This window comes from Cuculus canorus, chromosome 2 (assembly GCF_017976375.1).
Source record: "Cuculus canorus isolate bCucCan1 chromosome 2, bCucCan1.pri, whole genome shotgun sequence".
In the NCBI taxonomy this organism is placed as follows: domain Eukaryota; kingdom Metazoa; phylum Chordata; class Aves; order Cuculiformes; family Cuculidae; genus Cuculus; species Cuculus canorus.
This window is the reverse complement of record NC_071402.1, coordinates 144561771-144581193: the sequence shown is the minus strand read 5'-3', so window position 1 is coordinate 144581193 and position 19423 is coordinate 144561771. Positions and strand designations below refer to the sequence as shown.

The window sequence follows — 19423 nt, the reverse complement described above, 5'->3', positions numbered from 1 at the left end:
CCTTCCAGTGGATGTGATGCTCACAGGCCTCATCAGTTCCAGCCTATAAAACCTGTTCCTGTCTTATCTCCTCCCGTTTCTCTCCTCCTACATGTCACTGGACTTAAAAGCCAAGCATGTGACAACCAGTCCTTCAAAGGCTGCTCCTGTGTGAGAGAATAGTCGCCCAAGCCACAAGGGGCTTATGAGATGCATATAGACAACTATTTCATGCAGTCAGCATGCTTCAGTAAGTGCCACAAGTCAGATGAAACTAGCACACTGCAATAATTAAACAAAGTTTGTGAGATGATATTCCATTACTAAAAGGCATAAACAGTTATTCTGTACCAAAATGTATAATCTGTTTGACAGTTGTTTATTTTTTTCAGATCTGTGACAGTGCTGCAGTCTTGGACATGTATTTCACAGAGATGTGACCCAACCAACTCCCAATGTAAAACATCTCCATTTCTGAAAAAAGAGTTCAATAAAAGATCGTAGTGCAGGTAAATTGAAAGCCCTTATGAACTTGCATTGTGCAACAAATGTAAAGAGCACAGTTTGCAAGGCATGTGAAACTTAAGGCTATTCTAAAAGCATTAAGCCAGTCGTATTTTCAGTTAGTTATTTAGAAGCTTCCTCTTAATATTCATGCAAACTGGAAAGCAAAACTAGAACATCAAACAGTCATTTCTCTCATCTGCTCCTTGGCTGTGCTTCTCCTTTGTCAGCATAGAGGCAACTCTAGAAATCTCAGAAGTACTTTTTTCATTTCCTAGCAAAATGAATTTAAATAGATCCTTCTGAAGGCATCACCAAACCTTACCTTTGAACAATTTATGCAGTTATGTGATTTCCCCTCACCACCATCACCACTTCGGAACAAACATAGTAAAAGGTCTGATTTGTCAAAAAGCAGCATTCAAAGTTTTTAAAGTATTTAAAAGCTGCCCCCAATGGAACCTGCAGATTACTCAATGTTATTTGGGGCGATGGGGGAGAGAAATGCAGGTAAAGAATAACCTAATAAAAAAGGGTATAATCCTTGAAGGGAAAGTGAGGGGAAATCAGAGACAAGCAACTCAGAGAAGAAGAAAGGTCAGAAGTTCTGAAGGATGTAATCATGATCCTGTTTTAAAAACGGAAAGGCTAAAACTGTGACTGATACAATGGCCTATCGGCCAGTGCAGAAAGTCTGAAGTATAGTAAATAAAATGGTTTTACAGAACATCATCATCACTTGCAATTTTTCACTTGATACTTCCTCTAGCTCCCAGGCTACAGCTTTGTCCCGAGAGTGTGTTTGGGAATAGAACTGTAAATTCTTACCAACACCTGGCGAAGAGCTTTTGCACTACAGCAGTCCTTAATACTGGTCAGGGCATAGCAGGCACAGCATCACTGTGGTTAAATCATGGTATTTCTGGTTTGCTTCTGTGGAGAAACCAAGCTATTTGGTACTGGGGTTTTTTTTCGTTTCCATTCTTCTTTGGGTAGAGGAGAGAATAATTTATGCTATGTCTTCAGAACACAAAGACGTATTGTCAAAGTCACAAGCTGCTTGTTTGCTCTAACAGGGATAGATCCTTTGTGGTGGAGGGGGAAGGGGGACCTTTCACTTATGAGAGACCTCCTTTAGAAGAAGATTTTTTAAATTGTTATTATTATTGTTATTTTAAGCAACAACAGAAGGTTAAAATAATCTACTTCAAGAATGCGTGAAATAAAAGCTAGATTTCTACTTTTTCAAAAGGAGCGGAAAAAAAACCACCAACTTCAAGCCTGCCCTGCAGAACTCTACTACCTCCCTGCCCCCAGCTCTCCCTTTTAAAATTTATTTTTAGTTACTAGCAAGCTAAATCTCTAGCCTGCAACAAAACCACGTTTGGGTAGCTGTCAACCCTTAAAGCCAAACAGCTACAACACTTGGCAGGTGGTTGTAGGAAGGACTTCTAGCCACAGGGAAAAAAATGATAGGCTGGGTAAATCTGAATGCCCAATTTCTTTTGGCACCCAATACAGTTGTAGTATATACAGCCATGTTCGCCAGGGTCAGGGTCCTGAATCATGTAAATATTTCTAAATATTTAGAGCTTGTCTGCCTTGCTAGACCACCCACAGGGAGTACAGCTTGATGGCCATGGGAACAGTACCACCAACTACATTGTTTTTTACTGTACTCTATTGAATACACTTAACCTTCAGTGAACTGACAAAATTACGCTCTGTGTCAGGAATATTCACACACATCTGCCCAGCGGGAGCTGCAGTAAAGCATCCCTTTGTAGGCAGAAGGGCACATCTGAGCTCCATTCCCTTTCATGGTTTGGTTTTAGCCAATCAGTCTTGAAACAGGAAAGGACCACACTTAAGTTCTGCTCCCCTGCTAAAAGGGAGACAGCATTCAACACAAAAATCCACGTCTGTGGAAACAACACAAACAGCAAAAAACCTACTTGATAACTGAACAAATCATTATATGTCACAAGAAAGAAGCAATTCGTAAGTGTTAATCAATCCAGAGTTCTTTTTCAATCCCAAACATTTGTTACACTTTTGAGGTCAAGCAGCAGGTTGCTTTTCACAGCCACTGAATTCAAGATATGAACAGAAGTAAAATGTCCCAAAGGTACAGAACGAGGCATTGTCAGGGTACACAAGATGTAAGTGAAGTCATGTTGGGAATGAGTCCTTTACACCTCCTAGGGTGTAATCCCATGATGCAATACGCAGATTAAATCTGAGGCTATTATCCCAGCATATCAACCTTGTCTGTTCCCAGCAGAGAGGTGACCTGGAGATCCTGTTTAAACTAGCCCATTTATCCAATCAAGACAGTAAAAACAAATGCATGAGAGAGCTCTTCTCTAAATACTTCCCTTGGTTCTCCTTGAAACCAGCTCTAGGCTTCAGTCTCAAAGCCTGGTCCCTAATATCCTTGATCTCTCTCAACTCCTGCTTTCTCTCTTCTCTTCCTCTGTCTGTCCAAAGTCTTGCATAGGGATGCAAATGGCCTCCTGTGCAAGGCTACTTGCAATGCCAGGAAGACAAGCCAGGGCAACTAAGCTTAATAGATTCTGATTTATCTCAAGTGCCTGCCAAGAAAAATGTGCGTGTAGTCACTTTTTTCCTGATAATTAACTTCCACAGAGTTGTGTTGTCATGACATTTCATTGTCTTCATTCAGTCTCACATCATCATAGGCAACTGCATGTCACTCAAAAGTCTACTCAATTACTGGCCCTTGGTTTCATTCAGAAATACTCATCCCTGTAATGTCTCACTAGAAACTAGGTACTTCTGTCCTGGCTTCAATCAAGCTGCCAGTCGACCTGCCAAGTTATCAAACTTAAGTCTTTCATAGCTGCACTTCAAAACTACGCCCTACCTTTACTTACACCCATTTTTACTTAAGTCCAAACAACCCAGCATAGGCAGTATATATTACTTAAATCTCAAGTGAATGGTGCAGAACTAATTTTAAGTGGAAAACTGTTCAGATTTAAGTCCCCATGATGCTCTTTCAGAACCTCTTCATGTGGTGCAAAGGCAAGCAGATAACCGGCCAGTTTTTCAGCACTGGGCTAGGAGAAACAGCAGGCAGCTTGGTCCAAATCAATATGATGTCTTAAAATAAGAGAGAAGTTCTGTTTGGCATAAGAATATTAGCACAACACTCGCACAACACATTGCCCTACCTGCCTTTCCACGGTCTGTTTAAGCCTTTAAATCAAGCAAACTGAGGCTACTGTGAACACAGTAGGACAGACTTTGAGTTGCAAGCACTTAGATGCTGGCGGTCCACCTGACACAGTGAAAACAATGCAAAGCACTGAGGTACCTCACAGGTCATAATGCTCATGGCTTTTCCTGCCACCTAATCAGAGTCAACACAGTGTTCCCTACTTACCTGTACTTCATTCTCACTCCCACACTGAAGAGCTCTTTTCTAACCCTGATTCTTCCCAGCCTCACTGAACCAGTACTTGCACTGGCATAACCATAGTAGGCAGGACTAGGGAACTCATGGGGCTAGAAAGGAGAAAAAAGTTTTCAGAGCAGTTCCCTGATCAATGTAGCCACATAGCCAACTGATGCACATAGAGACAATGATTCAGGAGCAAAGTAGAATGGGAAGGTGAGTGGGAGGAATCCCTAAACTAGTATTTTAAGGAAAGGTCGCCACCTCCACTATTCCCGTCTGCCAATCCAAACCATCAGCTGCCTAAAGCAGTCAGAAGAACAAATTTGTTATCCCTATCCTTAACCATCTGCAGGAACATAACCAAGTAGGTGTGCGTGAGTGTCTAACATAGGTGGACAACAGCCATCATTCCTGACAGCAGTAGGAAAGAATGTGTTGCAAACGGTGTTGGAATTGCCTAGGCATTTCCAAAAGAAACAAGGAGACCTCAATTCAAAACTCACCAGCCTGAAACCTGAACCCACTTCAAGACACTGGCCTACAAGTAAGTGAATAGCAAGGATGCTCATGGCCTCCCTTGTTTAAAGCAGTGCAATGATGAGGAACACAAAGCCTTATCGATGACTTCATGTTTTTTCTGCAATTAGTAATTGCTATAAATCCTTCTAGTTATTACATCTGACATACATTACTAGCTCAGAGAACAAAATGTTGGACCGAAGCGTGTTGATGCTATGTTTTCTCCTTTGACTCAATCATTACAAATCCCTATAGCCAGCAAATATACATAATCCAAATAGCCAGAAACATGATTAACACTGGAAAATCTAAGCCTTTATGACTCTGAATAAGTGCCAGGATGGATCATTTTTCTTGTGCCCACCTAAACAGAACCCTTACACATAAAGGGTTATGACTTCATCTGATGACTGATCACCAAAGGCTTCCAGCCTCTGGTCAGAAGAGAAATACCAACCATTTGCAACATAAAGGATCGTTTTTAACTTTACAACTCTAATTTACCAGAGTTCCTCTAAGCGGAACACTTACCTTTCTTATCTGGCACAATATGCTACATATGATCATCAAATCTGTTCTTCTGAGCTCCAAGATACAGCTCCAAGACACTTCAAGACAACCAGTTCTTTGCTACTCTTTCAAAAGAGCCTAACCTAATAATTTCTTTTTACAGCTTAAATATTCCATCTTCAATATCTCCACCTGGACAGGTTACATGGCAATCAGTGGCTAGATGAAGACTTGGTGTAGATATGTAAATGCCAATCCTCTTGGCACCACCACTGTCAGCTTGCCTGGCTCTTCGCTGCATGACTCTCATCTGCTGAAAGTGGCAGAGACACTTGTGGTAGACACTTGTGTAAGTCTGTTTGCCTTTTACAGACACACGTACACATACATATGTAACCTTAAGACTGCCTGATCCATGCTCCTCCAAAATCCTTAGGAGATGTCAAGGATATATTTACACGGCATCTCATAAAATTAAATGACCTTACCTGTATCTGTGTTCGTGTTAGTCTTTCTTGCTCTGAATAAGTCAGAAGACCTTTATCCTTTCTAGAAATTTCAACAAGGAAGAAAATATCAATGTTGCCCACATACCAAAAACAGTTTTTGCAGAGTCATTTCTTCCAGAGGTTTTTTGATCCATTAGTGTTTCAAGTACAAAATAACTGTAATCAGTTGTAGCACAAATCTAGATGATTGCTTTATAAGCAGAACTGACCAGAAAAAAATTTCTAATGGTACAGTTGGTTAACGTTGACTAAAGAGCAATGTTCTTGATTTCTGCAGAGGTGCAGGAACATTTTTGTGTTAAATGCTCAGTTCAGTTTTAAATGGCTGAGAGGCAGGACTTGCCCTGCCCAAGATACTAACAAAGCAATAGTTAAAATATCCATAACTCAAATATTTGCACATATAAGCTGACAAATGCATTTTGACAATATTGAAATTGCATGTGCTGTAATTACATTTGTAGAATACCTTTAGATATCTGTATACTGCTAAACAGAATATTTTAGTGTATAGAGCTCTATAACCAAAATGTATTCTGTGCTATTTTATAAGATTTAGATTTTCTCTAATAATGTTTTCCCACTGATAATTTAATAAGAAATGGAAGTAAGACAATATGAGAAACATTATCCTGAGAATTTGGTATTTAAACTTGTCACTGTAAGGTAGCTTTTAAAGACTTGAGTTCATTTTACAGTTATAAAATCAAGTTTCCTATTCTGGAACACAATCTTCAGCTATGAACATAAAGATTCCTTGCTTCCAAAGATGACCCTTACTATTCAATCGGAATGAAAGGATGGGGGTTGAGCTATGTTTTCCAAGTCAGCTTGTACAACTCACACAGGTTTCACTGAGTGCAACTCAGAAAGCTGGCATATGTTTTTTGTTTGAAGTAGTTTTAGTATATTGCTAACTCCAGTTACGGCTTTTAAGGCATGCAGAAAACTTCATCTCCCTCAACTTCAAGAGTTCATCATGTTCCTTAGAATTACCAAGATTGAATCCTTGAGTCAGTTTCTTTCAAATGAGTTACATGCTCTGGATGGTTTGACTACAGTAAGAAATATAACTTTCAAGGTTAGCTTTACTTACTGCAAAAAATAGCTACTTGTCTTCACAATTAAGAGAAAGAAAAAGTGAAATCCAATGCTGCTGGAGCAACAACTGCCCCAGTTGTTCAGCTCTGTTTGCCTGTGTTAACAAATCAGGCAAGTTTTTTTTATTGGAAACTGAGGGCAGGCAGGTGTTGTGATGACTGACACCAAAGCCAAGTGAACCTAGAGCGCTCAGATCCCAGCCCTAACTTGTGGCTACAGGGTTAGCATTACCACCCCCTAGTCACTGCTGGAGTGCCAACAGCTGCCTGAAATTTTGCTTGTAGCAGGATAACACCTTGTTTTGGGGGCCAGTTGGCACTTAATGGAAAATGACATTGAAATACTGTCCATTCTTCATGCTATTAAAAAATAATTGCCCCAACTGTTTGTAAGAGTTAAAGGGTTATTCTAGCTGCCTGAGACTTAACTGGGCTTCTTGTCAGAAAGATTGAAAAAGTCGCATGCGATGCACATATGACTTGCATATGCCCTAGGTCATTTGGTTTTTTAATGTTTTGAATCATTAATTCACACTCATCCCTCCTTCCGCAGTGAGATAGAAGGGGACAGTCCTAACTTTGTTTTATTTTAGGGAATAGACAGTGATTTTGTCTAAATCTAAAGCTGATGTGACAGAGCAAGAATAAAAACCTGCAGGTCTTCGCTGGCTGCCAAGATTATTACAGGTATAAGCCATGAGGAGCACATTTGGCAGTCATTAACTCCATGGAATTATTATTAACTTGTCAAGGTACTTTGGCACACAACCTCTTGACTAACTCCTGAATGCAGTGCCTTTGTAACAGACCACTAGTAACAGCATGGCAGCTTTCAGTGTCAAACAGCTTTGTTCTGCAGGCAAATCACACTTCCTGCGTAATAGTCTGATGAGGCCTTAAGTTGTTTTAGAAACAGATCTGGTCTTAGTTATTAAAACAGAAAATGCTTCATGTTTACATTCGTCATGATTTTTTTTTGTAAACCTGGAGACATGCCTGAAAACCTGAATTTTAATCTGGGCCTTTGAAATCTGACTTTACAGCTTATTTTTTTTTTAACTTTGAAAACTGTCATCATTAAAGCAAAGAAAGACCATCCCATCAACTAAATCCAAATAAATCAGCAAAGACTTAATGCATAATTGCTGTGCCCTCTCTACTGAAAGACTCCCTTCAACAAACCACCATGTGAGTAAGTGACATCAGAAGCACTTTTATCACCAGTTACCCAATGCATTCTTATCTGCTTAAGGCAGATTCCAACTAGGACATGTTTTGCTTATTAAAAATCACGACCTTCCAACGTGTCTGTTAACTCTAAAGTGCCTAGTTGGGAAAAGAGCAAAAACAGTGAATAAATAAGGTGCAAACATTGCGCACATTGCTTCCTTTGAGAGCTCACTATTCCCCTCCATTACGCCAAATGGAGGCTTCCCCACACAGAAACAGAAGCCTATGCATTCAGCAAGAAAACACACTGCGAACCCCAATGACTGCAAAGTGAATAATCTCAGTCACTCTGTTACTGCAAATTGTTGCAGAGCTTTCGCCCCTTCAAAATTTTAGTGAAATTGCCAAGCATATCACACAACATTGGGGAGCAAATAGGAACTTAAACAATGGACATTTGAATTAAATAAGCTTGTGCAATTTCCACCCATGTTCATTACGTGAAAGGCTTCATAGAAAAGACCTTGTGAACAAGTTCTGAGCAAGGAAAATGACAATGTTGTATTTAAAAAAAACCTAAACCCACAAACCACAAATTCTATACATTCGTAATAATTTTTTGCATAAACAAATGCACTGAGTCTTTATAAAGTTTTCAAACCACTTCATCAACATAAATCTAAACAAGAGAGAAATCTCAGCTCAACATGTGTTGTGATGTATGCAGGGTAACACACCAACCCTTTCCACACAGAAAACAGGCAAATGACTCCTCCAACCTGTCTGGAAATGTCTTGGTTGCAAAGGGCTCAACTCCATCATCTCTGAGTGTACCCTGACTCACTGTGAAGAAATGCAATCTATCGTTTCACTTTCCTCTACTATACAGTTTTGGGAAGCTTTGTGTAACAGATACAGTGCAATCTCTCTTCCCTGTATAAAAGTAAAAATGGCACAGCTTGATTAAAATTGCTCACATGTCCTCACTACCTTTATCCCATACAAACTATCAAATACAAAGAATTTAGCAAAGGAATGCAATGTACAAAGCTACAATCCTTTTAAATAAGATCATAAAAATCCGAAATTCTCGTTCCCAACAGAATATTTTGCCAAGAATGTAATTTAGCAATGCAATCAAGACAAAACATCATCAGGAGAGGGAGAATTAATACTTAAATTGACTAATTCAACAGAGACAGCAGGGAAGAAAGCTTACCTTTTTCAACAAGTTTAACTATCTGCTGCACAAGAGGAGCTGATATTGTTACTTCTTATCAATCAAACTCCTGCATTACACCCTTAACACATTTGGGCCTAAAACCCAAGTTAAGAGCTCCAACTCTGTCTTCCTGATCTTGTGCAGGCTCTGTGGTATCTACCTTCCATACCTGATGTCTTGTTGATCTGTCTTAAGGCTTGTAAGGCACTAGCATCTTCTAACAGGTTTATAGGAACGTAAAGCGCATACTAAAATGGTGGAGCAATCCACATCAACTTGCTTTCTAAAATGCAAGTAGCCAAGAAAAAAAAAATCAGATCATATAAAAAAGGATGCTTATTAAAAATACCAACTTTACTGCAAGCAATGTAAAAACATTTTAAAGTTGGGTATCAAACTGAAGTACACATCTGTTAATCAAAGACAAAAATTAACAGGTTGTCTGAAGGATATCGATGGGGCAGTTTCTTCTCAAACCTCACTGCCTCTGAAGGCAGAAGGATACAATCGCCTTTAAAATATGCAGAGACAGGCGAGTATTTAATTGTATATCTAACAAGGTCTGTGTAGGAAAGTTTAAATATGTGGGTGTGGAGAGGGTGTTCCAATAAAATATTCCCATCCCAAAACTTATAAAGTAGTTTTTAAACAGTAACTCTCCAGACATGTTCTGTCTCTGCTGGTATGCTCTACGCTAATCCACAGTTTTATACAGCTTAGAATAAAAATACTAGATCCATTTGACAGAGAAATACAGATTTGTAATCCAAAGAAAACCAAAAATGGCCTTTAACTGCTAGTTCCTGAAAGGGAAACTGAAAAACTGAAAATTTATTTCCTCATCAAGGACACTATTTTTGTGTTTCTGAAGATTAAAATACAACACCTGGAACATCATTGAAGCAAGGAGCCTCCTCTTTACACTCTTCTGTCCATTATGCTCCTCACTTTTAATAGCTGTTAAAGCTATTAAAAGGTAAAGCAGTACCAGTAATTTTCACATGTGCTGTCCTGGTGATGTTTAAAAATAAGAGGATGGAAAGCTTTCTTTAGAACATTCAGATCCTCAAAACACAACAGAGTTCCCAATGCAACAGTATTCACACGTTTACAGAACTTCTTAAACACAAGAGAAAATTACTACTGAAAAAATTTTCGGTCTATAGAAGTGCCCATATACCTCCTTGTAGTACTGTGGCTAAGGTTAACATATTAAAACAAAAAAGAAAAGCGACACCTCACACAAAAAACACCCACAACAGGACTTTCCATTCATAGCAGAATGAACTCATCCTCTAAGCAAAACCACAAGAATAAAAACACAAAATGCCTTAAGGAAGGCTGAATGACTGGCATGCACAGGCTGGAATAAACCCACTCACATTTCAACCTGACAAAGCTGTAAATATTCTCAAACAACTGGCTCAAGCGACTCCGTGCAAGCACTCTGAATGAGGTGCTACTTACTTCAGGATCCTGTAAAATATCCACTTGTCTGCCGATACACAAGGGATAAGAAAGAAGGTACAGACGCAGAGCAGGAGTCAAAGTCTTCTTAAAATAATTGCTGATAATGCCTGAAGGTCTCTTTAGCCAGGAATTTCATGATTCTTGTTTTAGATAAGTTTCTCACTTCAGCTAAGACTCCTTTCCAAAGGATCTAACACTCATCCGCTAAGAAAACAGAAACCCGACTTCACAAAAGTTACCACATATCAACATGCAAAGCTGGCAAGTACATGTGCAGTCAAGATGATTCAGATAAGTCAGATAAATTTAGAACAGCACTTTCCTAAAAGCATGCATTCACCAAATGCAGTAAATACGCTGGAGCTATGTCCAAGTGCTGGTTCCAAACATTAGAGCAGAAATTTTTTTAGTGAAAATCTCCCTTTAAGAGTTCGCTGCCATCTGAAGTCCTCAACTCTGTTATTCCTTGATCTGCCTTTAGTATTTTCATCCATCACTGGATTTATCCACATAAAAAGCTATAGGCTCTCCAGCCTCAGAGGACTAAGCCAAATGCAGTGTGGCAACTTTACATAGGACCAACCTTTTATGGTTGGAACAGTAGAGCTTTGATACAGCTAATCTACCATAAATAGCTCTTGAAACTCAGAAGGATCAAATCAGCTGTTGCAACAGTCCCAGCTTGTAGCTGCTTCAAATCCAATTATACCGTCAACTCGATCTTGCAGCTTTCCTTTTTATTACCCCCATCCCTAACATTTTTAGACCTGCTCCTGTGGGAAATTAAAAGCTGCAAAGACAAACGCAGAACAAAATGCGTTTAATAAAAACGGAAACAATTGGACAAGCATTCTTACAATCATCTTAAGAAACAGAATTTCTGTTCTGTTAAAATACAGGTAAAGAATTTGATGCTCATTAAAAAATTCATCAGTCCTTACATTATAGGTAATGCAGACCTATAATTTGAAATAAGCAAACATATCCGTGAACAGCAAGTTCAGCTTTAAAAGGTGGTCAAAGCCAAGCAGATACACTTCATGGAGCACCATCCTTTCAGGTAGGTAGAACCATTTTTCCACAAAGAAGCTGAGAACTGTGATTTAAGAATTCCTAAGGAAGCTTCCAAAATGTATGTTTACTAACTATAGAAGTCAACATAGCTTCGAAAATTACCCCAAGGACTACTAGAACACAGCAGTTCCCAAGGAACTAGTGCAGTGACAATGTCCTGGAAAGAGATATTGGTTTGGATCCAGTGATGCACAGGTAAGTAGCATTATTTTTATGGTGCAACTCGCAGTGCAATGAAACCAGAAAACGCAAATACAATAAGTATACACAAATTAAAAGAGTTCTTTTTAAACCACATATTGTTAACATCGCTATAGTCTTTCCAAAAGAAAGAGATAAATTACTCCAGCACAGCACAGGAACTCTGGTACTTCAAAAGGGAAGAAGTATCTTGTGGGCAAAGCCTGGATCCATATCTCCTCGGAGCACATAAATCCTGACCACTGCCTCCTATAATACTGGGTATGACATACACCATCTTGTAAAAACAGGGAAAGAAGGGGACTGCTAATTCCCCATATGCAAACTGCTTTAAGAAGGGTCTAAAATTTGGCTCCTTTAGAAACAACTATAATGAAAAGGTCAAAATACAAAAATCATCCTTCTCCATGTCTTGGAAAATTGTCAGCCATATGCCATTCTACTTCTCTCTGAGCCTGCATTAAATTTTCTTGTTTTAAGGGGCCTGAGTTTTAACTGATTTGCAAAACACATAACATACATTGAACACAAAGAGATAATGGCTTCAATCTTGTCTACAGAGATGATTACAAAGAAACTTCAATTAAGTGTCAGTGGGTTAAATAAAGTGGTTTGCTATTTCCTCCAAATTGCGCATGAAGAACCCAGCTGGACCACCTTCTGCAAGCCTCGGAAAAGTCAAAGAACTGGAAGAAGGCATAGAGAGTTTTCCCTTTAGGCCCTAGCAAATGCCTAAATCAAATCAGATGTACAGTGGGGACAGTGAGCTTTTCATTAGCATGGAATAATCTGAACATGTGACAAGAAGATAAAACAGACCAGCAAGATCTGCCCAAATAAGTTTAACACTTTGAACATCACCTGTAGAACTTGTCACATTATGCTTCTGCACTGTGGAGGAAAAAAGGTAGCTGAACCAACTGCTGACTAAAGTTCAACAGAGCTTTTAAAAATGCAGCAGGCATGCTTGCAACTGGTAAGAGAAACAGCAGCCATGAGCATGCTGCCAGAGCACAATCACTGGTTCTTTATGCCCTGTCCATAACCATTTAAAATCCAAGGTCTTTTATTACTGAGGAATTTGAAGGATGTGAGTTATGACATGCAAACACACCCCCTCTCAAGGAGCAGCACTGGGATTGCTCGCTTCTTTTATAGAAACCACTCTACATCTTACTGTTTGCATTAGTTTTCTCTGCCACGCAGGGAACTATTTTAAAGATTTCTCTTTTGCACCTAATTTAAAAACAAAAAATTACTGTGTATTCTCTTTTCATAGACTTCCTTGGCTACAAACACACAAAGCAGAAATGACTACCAAGGAAACACAGTAGTTTCTCTCTCTTTCTCCCCAAGACAAATTTTCTGCAAACACAGAGCAGAGGAAGCCACAGCCAATAGATTAGCTCACCACTGGCTCTTTACAGAAAGCGTAAGATCTGGCATATATCTCCCAGATACTACCACCTCTGTTATCAAAGACAGTGAGACACTGTGCACTTCTCAGACCACAAGTCCTCTCCCAACTAGGAGAGCAGTACGAATTAACAGATGCACTTTTCATATCAGGGTCTTGCATTGCGAGAAAGGATATGTACTTCAATGAGAAACAATCAAGAAAGAATGCCAGTGTGACGCACAGTAAAGCGCACACAGAAGTCAGAAGTAAAGATGTACTTATTTAACAATTCAGCTTCACAGTTTATAGATATCTTCTTTTCAGTTGGGGGGAAGGAGAGATGTCCCAGAAAAAGAAGAAAGACAGTTAAATTTAAGAAAAAGTGACTTACCAGCATCCATTGTTAGAATCATGACCCCACTTCTGAGTCCCAGGAAGCAGGAAGCCTTACCCATCCAGTGTATGTGAATGACTCAGAAGGACAGCATGGCTTTGTTTCAGCTTATATCTTCTAGCTCATTCACCCCTCCTCCCTCTTGTGGGATAAAAGTGTTGCTGTGCCTGGCCATCCCTATTGGCTCAGCTAGGCAACCACATTCATTTAGCATATTCAAGTTTCTATGAGAGCCTAAAATGACTCAAAGGATTTTTTTATTTATCTTTAAGGCAAAAAAAAAATCTACACTTTTTGTCTTTCTGGGAGAACAAACCATTCATTCTTTCACTATCAGATGCATAACAGAGTTGGTGTTATTGCCATATGGCCAAAAAATTCCCTGTGCTCTGAATCAATGAGAAGGTGGCAAACAAGGGAGGACAGTCACACAGATTTCGTAATCCCCAGTTCAGCTGCACTGTCTGCCCACAGGAATAAGGCAGTATGTTTTGTGTCAAATCCTGTGCTTTTCTTCAATGCAAACTACATATACCCCCAAAATTGAGAATCTCCCCGTTTCCCAGGGAGGATTTGCTCTTCCATTTTATTTTTAAATATGCAGAACATTAAAAGACTGTTGTCTTACTGAAGAAGACTACAGGTTAAACTCTGGACTGAAGAAAAAGGGGGTTTTTTTCCTTAACCTGTAGCATTCTCCAAATGTAGCAACTGGTATAGTCTATGCTCTCCCTGAAGATCTCAGAAAGCTGTTACAATCTACTCATGAACCACCACTCCACTGAGACAACACAGGGTTAAAAAACCTCACCACAAAGTAAGGACGAAAAAAAATAATCCACCTGATCAAGAGATATCACAACCCTTTGTCAACTTTGATCAAACCACAGGACAGCCTAAAATGTGCATTTGGAAGGAGAGACAATGGAAGAGGGGAAGAGACTTTTTTTCTTTCAGTACTGCAAAATCCTTACGAACTTACAGCGGGAAAATCCTTATGAACTGAAAGCTGAGTTCCTGTATCTTGCAGTGCAAAGATATCTGTACACAGAGATTCAACGAAAAGAGTGAAAGAAACAGTGGTGTGTCTCGTCTCTGATTAGAACTACCTTTTCTAAATAAAGCATGGACGTATTAGGCTACTGTCTCACCATGTTAGTCACTGCTAGATAATCTAAGATTCACAACTCTGTGATAGAACCACAAGTATATTTTGGAAGTGTTGCTTGTGGTTGTTGAAATAAACAGTGCTCCCTCCCCTTCTCTGTTTTTAGAAAAGGTATCAGTTGCAAGACTCCAACACTGTGGTTTGTAAAGCCACCAGTGAAGTCAGAATCCACAATTTAGAGAAATAGGCAAAAGCAGTATAATCAATAATCACTTGCAGATTTCTTTACCTTCTCTTCCCTTGCATGGCTTTACACCAACAATCTTGAGTCATTACAGTTTAGGGGAAACAAAATATTCCTAAAGATTAAAATTTCTGACACTGTCAGTAGGTACTGCTATAAAAGCTTTGGAAAGAGGCATGGGTAATTCAGATCCTAGAAACAAACATGAAATCTTTCACTGAATGGAAATTAGTAAGAAACACCCCTAGCTGACAGGCTGCTTCTCAGAAGTCTTACAACAGAAAGAAGCATGCAGGGTTAGAAATTCTGTCAGACTGAATGGATTAGTGGTTTCATCCACAGTTTAAAAAACTCAAATAGCCAAGCGCTCTTTTGTTGACCTTAACAAATAATAAGGACATTTGGCAACAGTCCAAGCTATGTACAGAAATGCATGTTAAACTTCTGAGAGTGATACCCGGCATAGCTTCCTGTCTTACCAATAATTATCAATTTGATGAGAGATACAGCAGTAGGGAAGATGCTTTTGCCTCTCACCATCCCACTCTTTTTTCACCTGGCAACACCTTTACTAAAAATCCCCAGTGCTCTAGACAAACCATTCAAAAAAAAACAAAACAAAAAAACATGACAACAAGAATCAAAATTTTGAGTACACCTTCAAGCAATGCAATACTAAAGCCTGAGAGGAATCCTGTGGAGAAAATTACAAAAGACCAGTCATTACCACCAAGACAGAAGGTGAAGAGCTGGCACGCTTTTAAGCACAAATGAGGATCTTCACTCCCTGCACAAGTTGCTAGGCTAATCCAACACTAACACTTCCACCCTTAGGCAAACTGAGCATGAGTACTACTGCCAGAGAACACCGGGCAAAACAGGTAATACACCAAACACACACATTTCGACAAAAGCATCATCATACATCATACAAAGGCAAACCACTTTCAAGAGGATGACATTCCCCGTAAGCTTGTTTTTTGCAGGAAGTCTAGTACTACTGTTCTGTAGCAGTAAAGTGCAAAAGTTCTCAAAACAGAAAAAAAAAACCCAACTCCAAAATCCTGTGTCAGCAAGAGATTGCAGCGTTGCATGGCATTATTTCTTAAACCATTGCAAGCCTTAATAATTCAGCTTACAAAGCGCTCAGAAAGGTAGCTGAATTGAAACCATAGCAGGGAGGAATAGTCTTATTGACATCTGACAAAATAAATAAGAAATAAATGGTTTTGCCTTTATCATCAGAAGGGAGAGGATGAAATCCCCCACTAGGTTAGGGAGAATGTAGCACAGGTGTTCAGCATGTAGTGTTAACCTGACAGATACTGCTGCACTGACAGGGGATTTACAGAAAACAGGCATTCCCACCATTCCAATTCTAACTTAGATGAGACAATTCAGTGTTTTGCAAGCTGCACTAGACAGCAATAGCTGGCTGGCATACCTGCAACTAAAAATAAACCAGTATTAAAAGCAACACTGCATTTTCCTTTGTATCAAAGCAGGGCTTTTATACAGGCTAAAGTGTCCAGCAAGGCAGTACATGAAGTTGTACATGGAGTTTTGGCTTTGCTCTTTTGTGGAAGTTACATAATACAGTTAGTACATGATGAATGTCATGCACTAGCAAAGCCAACACACTGTAAACTCAAAAAAATCAAATAACATACATTTTCATAAGCTGTGCTTGTACTGGCATGATATGAAAAGAGAGCATAAAGTGACTCACCTGATCCCACACATTTCCTAACCTCTAGATTCAACTGGGCAGTCTCACCCAGATGTAACTTCAGCAACAAAGTGGAAAGCTAGACCATGACCTCCAGAGAGCACTACTCTTCTTCCATCATGGAGTCTATGTAATTGCTTACTGAATATATTTTATAAACTAGTTATGGGTACAGTAAATATGGCACAGTATTTCAAGACACTGTGGAAAAACTTAAACATGTTTATCTGAAGGTTACATATTGAAATAGCCTGCAGTTTAGTTATCAGATGTTCTCAAGTTACGTCTTATCTTAATCACATTGCCTGTAAATTGCGCACTATTCACAATCTCTAGCTGTTTAAACTGTCTACTGAAACAATCCTCATGGATTTTGGTTGTTGATTTATATTTTTTTTAAACATAACTAGAATACCCATTCACGTGGTCCAAGAGCATCATCTTCTGAAGATTACAAACATTTTATGATGGTATAGACTAAGAAGCAAGTTCAGCAATAAATTCTCTGGAGGCTTGACTTAAGCCTTTGCTGGAAGAAGTTATTTAAGTACATGTTACTCTTAAAAACCTAAATTTGCAGAACTATTCACATAGTTTTCAGTATATGCTTTAGTCTTGCAAGAACAGGCTACTTCTGCTCACCTTCATTAAATTATTCACTGCACAGAAAGTATACAGCTAATAACTGTGAATTTGCTTGCTCTAACCATTAGAGGAGACTTTATACAAATATTTTATTTCATAATTCTCAAGAAGCAATCCATTTCCACTGTGACCATGCTCCAAACCCAGGTCTTTGGGATTCTACGTCAGATTTTACTTTTGTACCGCAAGGCCTTCCAACTTTACAAGCTCTCTAGCATGTGTAGGAGCAGGCACTGTCCCCAGATGCTAAAAGCAGCAAAGTAAGCTTTTACTCAAACTTCCACTCTTTCTACTGTGTTCCCCCAGCCTTCAGAACTATGGCAAGTTGCAAGGAAAACAGTTCTCATGTAATTTTGGAGCAACAACTGAAATAGTGTCTACCATACCTCCAAGAAAAAAACACAGGCTAAGTGTGGTGAAAGAAATAGTAAGGGATCTGTCTCAGCTGCCTGCTGCCTCTCAGTGCATATTGAGATCAAGTTTTGGGAATTCCTACTGTCATTTTCATATGGAATAAAATGTCTTCTTACATTTCCTAGGTATTTGAATACCACTCAGCTTTTCTGAAGGTCCTAAAGGCTTCTATGGGATCTTAACTGCTATACCACTACATTTTATTAATGCTACACATGTACTAGGAGGCACACATTGATTCTTCTTTAAATGTTTGGTACAAATGACTGCAGAAAAAAAAAAGGAAAAAAACCCAAGCCCAAAGTTCATGGTTCATATCTGCATCCATTTTCAGCACAGGCTCACCTTAAATCCCAACCATCCAGCCTTGACTCTCCAAGTAGACCTGTATCACCATGTCTAAGCAGGTCACAATCCAAAAGCCAGTCCTCCTCCTATAAGAAATAAAAACAGAAAAAACATGATAAAACCCACAAATACACATCCTAGGGTAAGAAAACAACTTCAGAACTACTAGGCAGTGGCAAAAAGGGTTTAACCTGACTGACCACAGGGAAGGAAGCAGTTAGAGTATTCATACCTTGTCCCTTCATACAAGCAATAGCACTCTTCAAAGCCCAGCTATTATCAAAAAGAGAGGTTTTGCAAGTTTGCAGGAAACTCACGGAACTTAACTCTTCAGTTAGTGGAGTCCGAGCCTTTAAGATGAGACACATCTTGAACTACCAATTTCTCTAGAAATGCCAAGCTTTCACTTAAATCACCTCAAAGACAGTAGTCTGTATTTTGATAAAGTCACTCAGCACTGAAGACAACAAAGCAGCAGCATCTACCAGAAGACTATTACCCTCAAAATCTTTAATTTTAAACATCAGTGGATGCAACTGGAAAAGCCAGCCCCTTTCCTAGAACTACAGCATTCAGGAGACAGACCTAGGATCTCTCTCAGTGGAGGGCACTTGACCTATCAAGCAAGTCCAGCTCTGTGGGCAACACCTCTCGTGATTTCTGATCCCCATACCTTGAAATACAACTGCTTTTTCTTCTTTGGCACATACAAATCACCTTTGGCTTTGCCTGTAACACTAATTGCTTTCCCACAGGGTGATGTAGCCCATGTGGAGATTCATGTTGATGCAGTACTCAAGCTAGGTTGTTTCAAACTGGCTGAATTATCCCAGCAGCACATTATCCTTAAGGATGTCCATCCCCTGAACTCATAAAAACCCGCAATAATCAACTACTCTGGGCTTGATACTCTATCCTGTACCACCAATGCAGTTGTTTCTTTCCACAGTGCAATGAAGAATTCTCCGACACAGACATATATTCCATGAAACAGTCTGTGTTGTTGAACAGATTGTTTCCCTCCCTCCTGTAACACAGCTGGTAGCGTAAACAACATTTTTACTCCCATGGGACCAGTTTCAGCTCACCTGCATACATTTTTAGGTGCCAAATACACTTTTTTCACTTTCACAGCTGCTTTACTGAACTCCCTTTCTTAATCTATTAAGGGCATAAAATGAAGTCATGATATCCTAAGCGACCAAACCAACAACTGTTAAGAGCAGTCAGGTCACTGCTCTTCTTCCACTGCAGCTGCTGACCGTGTCAGACACTAATAACAGCATCTAGAGAAGAGGTTAAAACAAAAATAATGCATTGAAAAGACAGACAAGATACGCATTTTGCCCAAGTTTGCAAAAAATCTTATTTTAGAAGACGGACAAACCCCCTAACACAGATTATCTTACAGTCCATGAGAATAGATAAGACAACAATTCAGTCTTCTCTCCCTAGTGTTA

General features: G+C 39.3%; 1 protein-coding gene across 28 annotated transcripts in view; it reads right to left on the bottom strand.

Annotated features, from left to right (window-relative positions):
• The window catches only part of SVIL (supervillin), a 138269-nt gene that overhangs the window by 92522 nt on the left and 26324 nt on the right, over positions 1-19423 (bottom strand). For 8 of the 28 annotated variants that reach the window (XM_054057670.1, XM_054057661.1, XM_054057667.1 and 5 more), the window contains exon 1: positions 13473-13540. In XM_054057670.1, coding sequence (XP_053913645.1) covers positions 13473-13536 — 64 coding nt within the window. In that variant the 5' untranslated portion in view covers positions 13537-13540. Of the gene's footprint in view, positions 1-10404; positions 10846-13472; positions 13552-17960; positions 18050-19423 lie in introns of those variants that run through there. The other 20 variants (XM_054057657.1, XM_054057658.1, XM_054057663.1 and 17 more) reach the window with 7 other exon arrangements.